Below are 15,530 nucleotides of genomic sequence, written 5' to 3'. Positions count from 1 at the left end.
TCCAAGCAAACCACATACGCAAAAGTCACTCTACAGTCTATACACACTTTTCACCTACACTACACACTGTCTCTATCTCAGCCTTCTCCTCTCTCTCTCTCCTAAAGCAAAGCAAAGTCGAGAACAATAGTAGTAACAAAGCAATAGAGAGAGAGGAGAGAAGATCCTTTACCAATTACTCCTCCTGCAACTGCTTGGCGCAGAAAAAATATGACTCATCAGACCGTCAATGGCAGCAACCATAACTCACATGATCCAGTACCACTTCAAAGTCACCCTCATTACTACCCACCCCCTTCTTCATCATCTTCGAAAGCTTCTTTCAGAGGCTGCTGTTGTTGTCTATTCCTACTTTTCTCCTTTTTGCTTCTACTAATACTCGCCGTCATACTAGTTATCGTCCTCGCCTTGAAGCCCAAGAAACCCCAATTCGACCTTCAACAAGTGGGTGTTCAGTACGTGGGCATCACTCCCAACTCCGTCATTGCTGCTGCAGCGTCATCTGCCTCTGTTTCTCTCAATATCCACATGGTCTTCACCGCTGTCAATGATAATAAGGTGGGAATCAAGTACGACGAGTCCAGGTTTACTGTCATGTACCGCGGGATTCCACTCGGTCGGGGAATCGTTCCCGGGTTTTACCAGCCCGCTCACAGTGTTCGGCGGGTCGAAACTACGATCGCCGTGGATCGGGTCAACTTGCTCCAGGCCGATGCAGCTGATTTGATCCGTGATGCGGCGTTGAATGACCGGGTCGAGCTTCGGATTTTGGGTGATGTCGGAGCTAAGATTCGGATCCTTGGGCTTACTTCACCCGGTGTACAGGTTAGCTCTTTGCTTCACCGTTTTAATTTCTCTCTCTAAGATTGCCCTGTTTTTTTGGTCTTTCTGCATTTTCTCTGTCTAGACTTTTAGTACATTTTGTGCTCTAGAAACGCTGCATTTGCAGTGTAGAATATCAGCTTCGTCTCTCTCTCACGCGCACACACGCGAGAGAGACAAGAATTGGGGATCGGTGCTGACGTGTACGTTTGGTGCTACTAGCTTAGCTTTAAGAATTTAGGGACCAATTCAAGTTATATAATAATAATGTTAGTGTAGTTTAATGCTTTGTCCATGGGAGCTTGGTTACATTGCTCGTGCTAATTAAAAGAGCAAGTTTGTTGTAAGTATCATTCGCGTAAAATTAGTTAATTTATGATTAATTCTTACCATTTTCTTATTTTTGTAGGTTGCCTACTCACATTATTAGAAGATAAAAATAAAGATTAGAAACTCATCATAAAAATTATATAAACAATTACCTTATATAAGAAATTAAATCCTTTACTAAATATATTTTAGGTAATATATTGAACTTTTTATACACCAATACTTTTAACAAGAATTAGGCTATTGTGCTACTTAAGGAATATTTACAAATTACAAGTAGCCACATTTTATTAATGTGGATTGATAATTTATAAAAGATGGTATATAATTGCTATTATTGCATACACTATAGGAGGGAGCCTTGGAAAAATGGTCAAGTTGTCTTCGTGTGACCTATAAGTCACGGGTTCAAGACGTGGATTCAAGTGCTTTCCCGGACCCCGCGTGAACGCAGGATGCCTTGTGCACCGAACTACCCTTTTTTTAATACACTATAAATGCAAATTTAGGCACCCAGAGGCCAGAAACCAATATAGTGAACCAATCGCCCTTAAAGTAGTAGGAAATGAATTCTACATTTGCCAAAGCCAACATGGTATATTGTTGGTCCGTCCTTAAAGTAGTAGGAAAAGGGTGTTATTTACCAAAAGCCAATCTGGTTTCTTCTGGATTTGGTTAGGTCCAAAAGTAGGGGAAGCAAAAGTGGGAAAAAGGACTCAAAAAAGAAGGGGAAACTGAGAATCTAATAATTAAAGAGTGGGGATTTGGATGAATGATTCCATGAGTGTAGGAATGTTTTTCTCCTTTAGCTTTCTAAGTTTCAACAAGAACCAATAATTTGAAGGAATGGGAGCCACCCACATTGCCTATCATGTCTAGTAGTTTGTTGTCTAGCTATACAGTACTCTGCCATTTCTGAAATTTTTTTGAGCTGGTTTGCCGTAGTTTTCTGGATTCCCCACTACGCATGACCCAACAAACTATTTACTCTCTGAACGGCACTAAAATTTTCTCCTAGTACTGTGTTTGTGGTGTGCACTGCTTACAACTCCTGCTATTGGATCTTTATTGAAAGGGACTTTCTTGTTGAATAGTGCTCCAAAACTTAGTGGCTTTTGATATAGTGGTAGGACCATGGCGCGTTATGATGTGTGGGTTAGGTACACGTCACTGGTTCGCATTCTACCGTGCAAAGAAAAATTTGATAATTAAGTGAAGAAGTGCAAAGGGTTGGGCCATTTTCCTGAATTTTGAACCGTGCGCCACTAATCCTCGGAGAGAAAAAGTTTGTCTATTATTTAGTTTTGACACTAGTTTTTAGTAGTTACTTGATAACTTACGTCTTGGACCATGGTCAAGCATAATTGCTGGTAATAGTGCTCCGATCCTTAGTTATATCATGTTTCCATGCACTTTTTTAAGGAGCTTAAGTGAAAATCAATTTGTTGCTTGTTGAGCTATAATTGTATCCTTTAATCAGCTTGCAATATCAATTCAAGAAACAAACAACTTACAGTATATGTCATCATTAAAAAGCTGTCTCCTTTGTTTCATTTATAACCAAATTATTACTAGCTATCCGTTTCCAACATTTCCCTGTTCTCTTTGCTGACTTTTTGAGAGGCTGACACTTTCTCTCCCACTTTCTTGAACTGTTTGTCTTCCTAAATCAAGGTTCATGTTATTCAGCTTTTGCACAGCTTAATTATTGAGATATCATTGAATGCAAGTGATGGTGCTTTCCCTATTTAGTGCATGCTTCAAACAAGTAGAAACATTTGAAATAGGATATGATCATGGCATCACTCGTGAAGCGATTTCATCGTATTTTTAATGATATTGACGAATCGAGAATGTTTTCTGCCGAATTAATGATTACATCTTGTGGCACTTCAGTAATGCTTGTTTTAATCTTCCCTAAAACTCCCGATCTGAACTATTTTCAGCTCTTCACGATCACGAGTTACCTTCACTTCAAAAAAAAATGAATCTTATGTTGGTATTATTAGTATATTAATCCTTTAATTGAACAATAGATGAGTGAATCAGAAACATAACGTAACTGAGAATGGTTGCTGGAGCAGGTATCCGTGGATTGCGCAATAGTGATCAGCCCAAGGAAACAGGCTCTCACCTACAAGCAGTGTGGATTCGATGGCCTTAGCGTATGACAAATACTCCTAATTAACTGGTCTTAATTTGTCTGCCTTTGGGACTTTTCCAAAGCTACATTTTCTCTTTAATTCCACAAAGGGAGATGTACTATTAGTAGTCGGTAACAAGTGCACATGCATATCATTGGAAAAAAGGTTAAAAAAGAAAAGGCGCACATGCATCTGCTTCTACTTCATAGAAAAGCAAATTGAAACCCATAACATTTGAAACTTCTTCTTTTAGATTTAGAAAAATGACAAGTCAGTTACTGTAGCTAAAGGGTATCTTGTTATTAAAATAGTTTTTTTATTCTTTTTTAAAGACTTGGACTAATAGGTATTCCACGACTCATTTATTGTATTCATTAATTATTATAGTGTACCTTCTGAACTCTAGAGGTCCAATGGTAGAATCTGCCAAGTTTGGGAAATTAATAAACCTTAATCTTATGCACATTTACACTACCCTCCTCCCCCTTTTTCCTTCTCTTCACTCTTCCTTTCCTTTTCCCAACCGTAACTATTGCATGATATGAAATCCAAAATAATGCTGCCAAAGAATAATTTCAATCTTTAAGGATATCTCGAACTATAATATAATTGAACAAGTCTTGTGGTAAACAACGAAAGAGTAAAAAAAATATGAATCGTTGATAAACTTTTCAAACGAATAGTGAAACCCAAAAGAGGTCTGAGCAAGTTGACACTACAAAAATAGCAAACAGTTCAACATCCATTTTTCTTTGAAGAAACTAAAGATGCCCTTGCTTATTTTTATAATTTTTTTCAAACTACATTCTTTCTACCACACAAAGACTAGTTCCCGTTTGGCCTCTGTAGAGTTAATCACAAATTCTAACCAAATCCCAGAATATTTTCTTTCCACAAAAACACTCGTACTTGATTAAACTTTCAACAAAAATTGGTTTTGGCCATGGTTTTAGAGATATGCATGCAAAAATAATGAATACAAAATATGTATCTTTCGAAACACATTTTATCATAGTTTAGTGATATATATTCACTTTAATTTAACTTTCGTTTAGCGTAAACACCACCTAGTGCAAATAAATTTTTACCATGTTTCAACCCAACTAAAGGAAAGGCATTTTGGCAAGAGATAATCTAAATAGACCACGCCGCCACATTAGCTCCTTCAATCCTCACATTACTACACAAATCCAGCACTTGGTACTCTACTATACGACCAAAGTGTATCAACGTTTCTACTACTAGAGAGCTAATAGAGCCTTTTGATAGAAATGATGATTGGTTAAAATTTCACACGGCATAGAGCACATCTGACTTTAAAACCTAGAGGTACACATACAGACACTATCACAACAAAAATACACATCATTTAAGCTAAAAAACAAAAAATAGTTTGACCCTCAAACAGAGCTAAGATAGAATGTCATGTCTGAACCTATCATAGATAAGGAGCAGAAGAGAGCATTCCTTACCCCGGAAATGGTTCACGAGACTCGAAAGAGCAGTCTTAATTTTTGCCTGTAAATCAGGATGACAATTGCTCCTTCATCCATAGTCAAACATAAGAGGCAAATTCAGTGATCAGACAATTTTTCAAGACAGTGGCATAAAGGAACTATTTCAAGGTTTCATGTTATGCAAACTAACACACTAAAATCCAATAGGTGTTTAGTAGCATTCGGATAAACAGCAGTCTTCAGATGACCTCATAAAATAAAGATAACAATACCAATAGTAACTTGTCAAAACTTCTGTTCTACAAAATCGCATGTGTTTTAAGCTCGGCAACAGTTGAAGTTCAACTAAAATCCTAAAGGCACTTGAAAGCATTTAGATAAACACCATTCATTTTACAAAGACCTTGTAAAAATAAAGAAGAAAAAAAACAATAACGTGTCCAACGCTTCTCTTCTACCAAGATAGCATGGGCTTAGCTCAGCAAAGAGTTGCAGTTCTATAATGTCACTCAAGCCTTCAACCGACCATAGAACTTCTGCTTCTCCTGGGTGGTCTGGAAGCGACCATGTCCAAACTTTGAGGATGTGTCAATGAACTTGAGCTTAATCTCCTCAAGAGCAACACGAGAAGTCTGGTTGAGAAGTGATTGACGAAGGGTAACAACCCTCTTCTTAGGACCTACACAGCATCCCTTGATCAACAGGTAATCTTCCTTCACCACACCATAATGGGGAAATCCACCCATAGGTGTGATGTCTTTCTCAGTCCTGCCATCGTCAAGTAAGTGTAAGCAACAAAAGTGGAAACTAAAAAGTGACTAGCACAATCAAGGCACAACAAAGCTTCCACAGTGCCACTAGTACAAAATATGAGATATCTTCAGCAAGCGGAGTATAAAACATTGTTGAGTAAGAACTTTAAATCAAGCAATTTCAAATTGCAATTACCACTACCAAACCTAACAAACACTAATTGCAGACAAATAGAAAGTAGAATATCAGCTTTGCGGGAAAGGAATTTAGCAAGGAGAAATTATAAAAGAACCTGTCAAAGTCGGTAATAGCTGCATGTGACTCTTGCCCAGCTTTGCCAAGCTTGTAAACCTTCTTGTTCATCTCAGTACGGTGATGATATCCGTTTTGACCAGCACGGGCAACTGTGTAGGAAACTCTAGCAGGGTGCCAAGCACCAATACAAGCAACTTTACGAAGACCCCTATGGGTTTTGCGAGGAAGACGTGTCACACCCCAACGTGTTACGACACCTTCATAACCCTTACCCTTGGTAACACCAATGATGTCGATCATCTCATCCTTCTGGAAAATAGCATCAACTGGTACCTGCTTCTCAAAGAAACCATATGCATAGTCAACCTTTTGGGCAATAGTCCCACCATTCACCTGAATTTCCATCAAATGTGCTTTCTTCTGTTTCAGCCCCTTCATCTTCCTTATCTGAAGTAAAATGTGGTAACCAATACAATGAGTATCCAAATAACTAATTTGTTCAAATACCCAGGACATCTAACACCTGGAAAGAATAATTAAATCAAAACATGAAACTAAGCCAGGACAAGAATGCCTAGCACGCACGACCACCTACAGAAACAAATTCACTACATAAATAACCAGTCAGCATTTGAGAATTAGAAAGAACCAAATAGATCTTTTTTTATAAGGGTGGTGTTCGGGCAAGCTTGCACGCACCTAACACTATTCCATCAGTACCTACTACCTCCCACCAGCAGCACAAGTACCAGGCTTAGACAAATAGGACGAAATCAACTAGTGTTTTTTCCTCCACCGGGATTTGAACCTGACACTTCATTGACCACTAGCAACTCCCTTGGGTGCAAAAACCAAATAGATCTACTGCTCAGCAAAATGGGAATAATTTAATCAAAATATGAAACTAGATCAGTATAAGCATGCTTAGCACACATGACCACCTAAACCAACAACTTCACTACATAACTAATCCTTTTTCTATAACTTACATAAATAGCCAGTATTCATGAATTATAAAGAACCAAACAAATCTGTTGCTTAGCAAAATATTATAACATGCACGTCCACTAAAATTATCCTAAATGAGCTTATTTAACTTTAAGAGGTGCAAATATCAATGAGAAACTAATTCTCACAGCACCTCTTATTACAAGTATCTCAAACATGACAGTTTGTCTGTCTAAAATTTCGAAAAAGCAGGGGCAAAATATAGAACACATTTTATATATGCAACAAAAGCAGATATGGGTCATGGTCCCCAAAAAAAAAGTAGCTGTGAGAGATGGCATTAGGATAGTACCTGAGTGTGAGCCAACACACGGATGACTGAAGAATACTTCTTCAGTTTCTCCAACTGCGCCTGGATATCTTTTTTACCTTCATCAGTCTCGTATTTCTTTGAGTACTTCAAAAAGGCCTTCTTCTTGGACTTGCACCAATTCTTGTAGAACCTCCTCTTTAACTCTTCACTGAGATGCTGAGCCCAAACAGTGTTGAGGCAACGCAGGCCACGAGGTGTCGTAACATATCCAACAACACCAACTATCACCATTGGGGGTGTTTCAATTATAGTGACTGCTTCACATGTTTCTTTCTTGTGGAGTTCTACAATCACCAGATAAAATGTAATGTTTAACATCAACATACCAGTTTTCCCCCTAGGGTAAAGGGGAGTAGGACAATGCAAGAAACCCAATCAGTATCAAAATCTAATTACTAACACAGCTACCAAATAATGTGAATACAGGGCTAAAATACTATACACGAAAAGGGGATTTTACTTGATCCAGGTTTTTCTACATCTCTCACAATGTGGGTCATTCCAGCCTTGTAACCCAAGAAGGCTGTCAGCTTGCAGGGTTTGCTTTGATCATCCTTAGGGAATGCCTTCACTGAAAAAACAAAAACAAGAAAAAAAGACAAATGAAAACAGATGAAAATGACAAAGGATGACTCCTTTTTTTTCACTGAGCTTTCCTGGGATTTGTTAAAAAGCTATTTAAACCATCATATCATAACTACAACCTTCTCAATTTAATGTAAAGTAGAAAATTTGATTAAAATTCTACTATCAATTATCTCGTGGTACTGAAAAGAATATAGCATACCCTTTCCCCTGTGACGAGCAGCTCTCTTTCTGGGCAGAAAGCCCAAAGACCCGTGTCTTGGGTGCTCAAACTTCCTATGAGACATTTTTCTCGTCCTTCAATCTGTAAACACAACACAAAATGTAAATAATACAATTACTACGCTTCAATCCCAAAGAAAATCAAAGTCAGATATATGTATACAATTCAGCACTATTACCCCAATATTACTTTGCTTATAAATAATTTTCATTTCACTGCAAATTAGGAGCTCGCTAAAAGCCTAAACATATATAAGCAAATAAATGACGCACAAATCTATCCAAAAATTAACGATAACACATCCAAATAGACCTTAAAAAACGTGAAACCGTATACAGGTTCATAGCTATATCACTAATTTACTAAGCTTTTGGCATTTGATAATGCCATAATAGCTCATTTAAAAGAGCAACACGAATGTGTCCACCAATTCTCCAGATGTATATTGAGATTTACGTAAAAAATAGCTAGCTAGAAATTCAGAAATTAGAATGCATACACAAGTTTGAGGGAAAGAGGAGGGTACCTGCAAGGGACGGCTTTGGGAGGCTGCAGCGAAGAGGAAAAACCCTACTCAAACTGAGATTTATATATTGTCGTTTTGTTGCCGTACGGGGGATATTAGGCTTTTGGCCCAACTTTCTTTTGATCGTTTTGTCAAGCCCAGCTATCAGAGCTGCAAATTAGATTAAGGGATTTCTTTCCTATAAATATAAAAATCCAAGGGAACTTTCAGAAATGACTACCTTTAAAGGAGCTTTTAACAATTCATAGCTACATTTTATGTATTTACGTTCCGTAGCTAGTTTTGAACAATTCGTTGTATTTGAGTATATTTGAATACACTGTTAAGCTATATATTTTTTTAAAAAAATTATTTTTATTTTTTTCACGTATATTTGAGTGTATTCGAATATATTGTTCAGTTGTATCCAACCTTATTTGATGTAATAAGATTGAACATATTCGAATGTATTTGCATTAAAAAATGACGAAATAAAGAATCTGGTCAAATCTTCAGCAACAATACAAAATACACTATATTTAAAAAAGGAATAATACTATCAAACCAGTCGGATCTTCAGAGATATACAAAATACTACTGTATTTACACTAAAAATGAAGAATACATTTAAATCCTTTTAAAAATTAACTGTATTTAACTAAAAATAAAGAATACAGTCAAATCTCCAACGAGAATATAAAATACACTATATTTAAAAATGGAGAATACAATCAAACCCCGTCAGATCTCTGGTGAAAATCCAAAATACACTTAAGACATCTAACAAAAATATAAAATACATTGTATTTATACAACGATTTTTTGACGTGAAAGGCAGTGGAGAAGAAAGAGACGACACTAATGTTTAAGGGTGATTTTGCGGTGAGGGGTGTATACAACGGAGGGTAGTGATGTGCGGGGAAGAGAGAAAGAGGCGGCAATTTTGTTGGGCTCCGTAAAACTCCGCCGAAAAAGCGGGTTGAGAGAAAAGATTATACTGTGTAATAACTTTGTGTATTTGGTATTAGCTATGATGGGTAAATTGAAAATTCTTTGTAGCAATAAAAAATAACTAAATTAAAAGATAATTATGATCCATTAATAGCTCTTAGATTTAGCTATGACAAGTAAATATTTTTTTAAAGTAGTGAGATTCTTTTTATAAAATATATAAAATCTGGTCAAAATATTCAACTTACATATAACTCGGATATAATTATGTTGTTTTGTGTATTATACATTGCACATATAAATTATAAATCCGGCATACAAAATATACACAACTTAAGAAACAATATTGTTCTTCTTCCTCTTTGTGTTTAGATCTAAAATTCTAACTCAAACTCTCTCAAATTTGCGATATAAACTCCAAAGAATATTCTTAAGCATTTGCATCAACAATTCAAACAAGTAATAATTTCGCAAAACTCAATTTTAAATTCAAAGCTTCTCTAATATATTATATTAGAATAAATTTTATATTCTAAGCTTCGAATTATCAAAAGCCTATTTAACTAGTTTCAGACCTAAACAAAATAATTATATAAAAAAATACGCTCTCCTTCCTCATGCTCTCGCCACATGTTAAGTAACGTGCGCCGCCTATGTCAGTCATGACGAAAGGGAGAGGCAGAGGACTTGGTCGAACTAAGATGCAAACATTAGCTACCTTTGTAAGCTCGGTGGTAACTCGTAATCAACCACCGATGGAGAAATCAACACAAGAAATAACTACACCACCGTCAGTCCCAATTGCAGATCCAACGACAAACGGAGGCACTGCATGTGAAATTGGATCTTCATCGACAAATCTTGGTATCTCTAAGAGGCTAGATATAAACAACCTAGTGACAATTGGTCAATTAGCAACTTATCCACCAGTACCAGTCAATGGAACAATAAATCTATTAAATCAAGCTCGAAATAAAGTAAGTATACAAGGTTCATTGGAGAAATCAACAGTGGAAGAGGTGGCGATAACAAATGAGTCTACTAGACCTAAAGCTCCATGGACAACTCTGTTTCAGAAGAATAGATTTGCCACCAATAGTATGTCACTATCCTATATTCCACCATAAATTGTTGATGGCCAACCCATGGTTCAATTAGATAAATTAGAGGTAGAAGAGGTAGAGAACAAATGAAGATATGCATTGATAGCATGTATCATAGGTGATGGACTAGGGTATAATGCAATGAAGCGATACATCAAGTTGCATTGGTAAAATGTCACTGAACCTAAATTGTTCTATCATGATGAAGGCTATTATATTATTAGATTTCAATCTGTAGTAGATGCTCGAGAGATATTATATGCTAGCCCTTACTCAATTTCTAATAAGCCTGTCATTCTAAAACTATGGACTCCTGATTTTGATTTCACAGAAGAAATCCCTACTGTTATGCCATTGTGGGTAACGTTTCCTAAGTTGCTTATGTCGTGTTGGGGAGTTGGCTCTTTAAGCAGAATTGCTAGTGTAATTGGGACTCCTATCATTGCTGATGAGTGTACTACTAAACAGACTCGAGTATCCTATGCTCGAATGCATATTGAAGTTAATGTTACAAAATAATTCCCCACTGAAATCATGGTTATGGACCCTTATGGAAAGAAGTTTCTGCAAGATGTAACCTATGGCTTGAAACCTGCTTATTGTGACAAATGTTTGGTTGTGGGACACAAATGCACAAACCAGGCACAACCTGTAATGCAGCAGCCCAATCAGACAAGGAGAACAAGGAGTAGCAAGGTTATCACATAAGAATGGAGAACCGGGGGGTCTATACATATTGCATCTGGACCTCAGAATGTAACTCCATCCGAGGAACAACATCAAGAAGGTTATTGGTACTCAATTTTTTCCTCATATATTTTTAAATATGTATATATATTTTCAAAATAGTGCACATACATATTACATGCACAACTATTTCTATAATTTTTAAGGCTTTAAATCAATTTATTTCTGCATTTTTGTTATACAAATATCCAATAATTATCCCTCATATTATTTTTATAATGATTTGATCATCTAAACTCATCATTTATGCCCATATAGGGCTTAAATATTTTAACTATATTTTTTAGGGCTAGAATTGCACATTTTTCAACAATAGCCCATATATATATGCATAATTATATTATCTATACAGAAAATGACTTTCTATATTTTTATAATATTAAATAATTATTTTAAATTATTTTCATGCATAAATGATATTTTTATCATTTATTAATTATTTTTATAAATTCTTTTAGTAATTTAAATGGGTATTTAAAACATAGCCCCTTTCCTAATTAAATTCGGACCTAGACCAACCCCAATTTCCCCTGGCCCAAACTCATTAGCCCAATCCCTTACCCACTTAATCAACCCGACCCAGAACCCCCGACCAATCATGGCCGTTGACTCTGAGATCAACGGCCCATACTATTCCTACCCTTTTTAATTACACCCAAACCCCTAACCCTAATCCATTTCACCCCACCCCGCCGCCTTCAAACTCTCTCGTCTCTCACCTCTTTTCCTCTCAAAACCCTAGCGTTGTAACCTTAATTCCCCCTTCGATTCTAACCAGATATGGAATCAACCGCGGATTCCCTTACCTTATTGGTCTCTCCTCACCAGTGGCTACTCGTTTATGACCCTATTTAGTTGCTTGCCTAACATGGCAAGCAAATCTTGCCAAAATCAAACTAAATCGGTTTAACTCTCTGATTTCTGTGGCTATTCCGGCTACATTCATCTCTGAGTTTTTGTGAGTAATGAACATGTTCATATCTTCTTTGATTCTTACTTACCCAAAATTAGGGTTTCAAATCCTCTCTAATTTGAACCAAATCTGGTTCAAACTCTATCGTTTAAACATTTTCTTCGTTTATATTTGCTCTATTATTTATGGATTTGTTGATTTTTAACCGATTTTGTGATTTACTTGAATCTAGGGTTTCAAACATTTCTTTTGCTTGAATTAAAACTCATTGGACTATGAGTTTCCTTTAATAAACTTCTGTATATGTTTATTTGGTACGAATCTGTGTTATTCTCTTTTACTCTGGCTGATTTGAGTGTTTTACCCAAAACTAGGGTTTCAGATCTTTCTAGATCCAATTTGGTTTTCAATTGCTTAATTACTTTTCTTTAATAATGTCATTTATGTGTCTCTAAATATTTTACTACAACTCTTTGTTACTGCTGCTTCTTACTCGCCCTAAATTTGGGGTTTTGATTCTTTAGAATCAAACTAAGTCTGTTCGATTCTAGTTTTCCTTTTTGAATTCTCTTATCTACATTATGTACCCTATTTTACTGCTGATTTTTGGTTTACTGAAAATTAAGGTTGAAATCTTTTATTGATTTTCCGATACTTCTTTCCTTCCTCATATGTGACTAATACTTTCCTTATTTACCATGAGACTGCTTGTAAATTGATATTTTCCTCATTTCTATTACTCGCTTGATTACATGTTGTTATGCCCTGTTAATTTACTGAACCTTGCATTATTTATTCTGTGATTGATTTCTTTCCTTATTCATATATGTTTGGTTACTTCCCTTATTTGTTCACTTAACTGAACACTATTTAAACCCTTTTTTCCTTTCCCCTTAAGACAACTCTCGAGCTTTTCGATTCTCATTACTAAAACTTAAGCTCTCTTTCTTTCTCTTGTTCTGATTTCTGCACTAAGTGCCTATTATTTGGCCGGCTGAAAACTAAGGCCAAATTATTCTGGAACTTAACTGTTACTGTAACTTTACTTTCTTTCTTCTCGACTGGTATGCCCTAACCTTTGCAATTTCCTTCTTTATCCTTTGTTTGATTTAGCCTATTTCAATTCCTAGCATGATTCTATCCTTTATCTGGTAATTTGATAATACTGTTAACTTAAGACTAAGGCATTTATAATAACAGGAATCCTCTCATAAATTAGTTTAAGGTTTGATTTGTTTGTCAGCTTTATATCTGTTCTAAACTATGAGCATGTAATCGAGTATGTTTGTGCTTAATTCATATGTCCTATCTGCTCAATTCAAATGCTTCTGCCTAATTGCTTCTGTAACTAAACCATGATTGTTTCAAATACTAGCATAAGTACTTATCTTAATCAGACTTCACTAGGTTTGAACTGTATGCTGAACCTGAAGCTGGTTTGTTTTCTTGGAGCAGTTCTGCTTATAACTCTATATTCTGAACTTCCTCTCTTCTGAAAATTGAACTATTTCAAAACTTGCCCCTCACCCTTTATGCACTAGTTTTCCAAACTCCTACTCTTAGTCATTAAGGTTCTCACCACCTCCAATGTGAGCGCTACCTAGGGTCCTTGAGACTCCTTTGAACTCTGACATATTGGGGTTGGTTTTCCAATCTTTTATGAACTCTGTGCTGAATATGTGGTTCTGGTATGAGTATTGCCTGGGGTCCTTGAGGCTCTTTGGGGAGTTTGACACACTGGAAGCCTGGTTTTAATGTGCTATGAATAGATCACTGCTATGCTTCAGAGCTGTTGTGCTTGAAGACCTGGTTCCGAGGTTTAGATTGGGCCTATGAAGGCTTCCTATAGTGTAATCATTATTATTTCATTCTGGGCTATAATAATCTCTGTAATAACAGATTTTGGGTTAATTAGTAAAAGCTGGGGGGGTCTATTCTTATATCTTTTGTTGAAATTGGGTAGAAATCCTGCCTATATCAGGACTATGCTACCAGAACTTCGTCATATTCTCATGTGTTGCCTTGGACTTATCTGTCTAAATATATCATCTTGATATTACTTGTTATCGGTACTATCTTGCTATTCTTTGTTGTTATTTCCGATTTAGTTTTCTAACTATTTATCCTGCTATCACTTGCTATCAGGGCTTCCTTCACCTTCTTTAGCCAATGGTCATTCAGAAATAGTCTTCATACCCTTCCAAGGTAGGGGTAAGGCTGCGTACATCCTACCTTCCCCAGACCCCACTTGGTGGGATTATACTAGATAGTTGTTGTTGTTGTTGTTGTTGTTATCCTGCCTATAGGACTTAACTATACTGATTGAATTATGTGGATACTGTACTGTGTTTAGAGATCCTGCCTATAGGATTTTTCATGATCATTTGCATGCTAGAAACCCTGCTTATAGGACTTCACGTTTGATTCTGTATTAGAAATCCTGTTCATAGGATCTACACATATTTTCAACTCAATGTGCATTAGTGACCATGCCTATAGGATCTTGTTTGTTTGAGTCAACTATACTTCCTGGCAAATCTGTTAATTTCTGTCTAAATACGATTAATAGATATCATGCCTATAGGAATAAAAATTAGTTTCAAACCTAGAAATCATGCTTATAGGATTTAAAACTAATAGATATCATGCCTATAGGGTGAAATCAGTTCTGAAACTTAGAAATCCTGCCTACGGGAGTTTAAATCAAATCAGCAATTAGAAAGCATGCCTATAGGGGTTTAAATCAATTCAGCAATTAGAAACCATGCCTATAGGATCTAAAAGGAATAAAATTGTCTTTATGAGTTAAAATCAGTGCTACACTTAGAAAGCATGCCTATAAGTCTATCATTGACAAACTCGTAGAAATCACGCTTATAGGATCATGTTAGTCTATTATGAATTCAAGCGCTCTTGTAAATCACTTAGGCAATAGATCCACAGAACTTATTAATGATTCTGGGTTTAAAACCGTGACATATTTCTACCTGAGGCACACGGATTCATGCTGAATAAAATCAATAGGCAAACAAATAGGTCTTAATGCTCGCCTTAACAAAGCTGTCTCTGAACCCTATTTTCTCGCATAGATATCCTGCCTATAGGATCTTAAATTAATAAGTTTGCTGGTTCAAATGCGTGTTTTTGTTGCTTATATGTGGAGGTTAATATGAGCCTATACTTGCTCTTTATCTGAAAGTCCTATTTGTTTTTTGTGTGTCCCCTAGATTTCACATTTTTAAGTAACATAGATTGGTCTAGAACCATCCCAAATATAGGTCCTGATACCTCAAGGATCATAGGTAAGGGACGGGTAGTCCACGCATAGGGTACGGTTTAGAATCAATTAGTGCGCTTAAGTAACAACTTGAAGATAGTAATTGGGTAGTAAAGGAGATGATAGCCCATGCGCTAATGCTAT

General features: G+C 36.3%; 2 protein-coding genes across 2 annotated transcripts; one reads left to right on the top strand and one right to left on the bottom strand.

Annotated features, from left to right (window-relative positions):
- Window positions 1-24: 24 nt before the first annotated feature.
- Window positions 25-3,579, top strand: LOC107803517 (NDR1/HIN1-like protein 13). Its single transcript, XM_016627256.2, has 2 exons — window positions 25-825; window positions 3,237-3,579. The coding sequence occupies exons 1-2, from the start codon at window positions 211-213 to the stop codon at window positions 3,321-3,323; spliced, it is 702 nt and encodes a 233-aa protein (XP_016482742.1). The 5' UTR covers window positions 25-210; the 3' UTR covers window positions 3,324-3,579.
- Window positions 3,580-4,991: 1,412 nt separating this feature from the next.
- Window positions 4,992-8,570, bottom strand: LOC107803515 (large ribosomal subunit protein uL3-like). Its single transcript, XM_016627255.2, has 6 exons — window positions 8,417-8,570; window positions 7,870-7,971; window positions 7,543-7,653; window positions 7,062-7,366; window positions 5,799-6,208; window positions 4,992-5,521 (listed from the first exon to the last, which is right to left on the bottom strand). Exons 2-6 carry the CDS (start codon window positions 7,952-7,954, stop codon window positions 5,263-5,265), a joined length of 1,170 nt encoding a protein of 389 aa, XP_016482741.1. The 5' UTR covers window positions 7,955-7,971; window positions 8,417-8,570; the 3' UTR covers window positions 4,992-5,262.
- Window positions 8,571-15,530: the final 6,960 nt, after the last annotated feature.

Source organism: Nicotiana tabacum, chromosome 10, assembly GCF_000715075.1.
Source record: "Nicotiana tabacum cultivar K326 chromosome 10, ASM71507v2, whole genome shotgun sequence".
Lineage (NCBI taxonomy): Eukaryota > Viridiplantae > Streptophyta > Magnoliopsida > Solanales > Solanaceae > Nicotiana > Nicotiana tabacum.
Note: the sequence above shows the minus strand (reverse complement) of the source record. Positions and strands in the feature narration are given on the sequence as shown.

Bases quoted from the DNA above. Each gene is read 5' to 3' on its own strand.
- LOC107803517 (XM_016627256.2), top strand. From the start codon at position 211: ATGACTCATCAGACCGTCAATGGCAGCAACCATAACTCACATGATCCA. The intron at 826-3,236 runs GTTAGCTCTTTG...TTGCTGGAGCAG, and splicing joins TTACTTCACCCGGTGTACAG to GTATCCGTGGATTGCGCAAT.
- LOC107803515 (XM_016627255.2), bottom strand. From the start codon at position 7,954: ATGTCTCATAGGAAGTTTGAGCACCCAAGACACGGGTCTTTGGGCTTT. The intron at 7,654-7,869 runs GTATGCTATATT...TTGTTTTTTCAG, and splicing joins TGCTCGTCACAGGGGAAAGG to TGAAGGCATTCCCTAAGGAT. The intron at 6,209-7,061 runs GTACTATCCTAA...ATTTTACTTCAG, and splicing joins GTGTGTTGGCTCACACTCAG to ATAAGGAAGATGAAGGGGCT.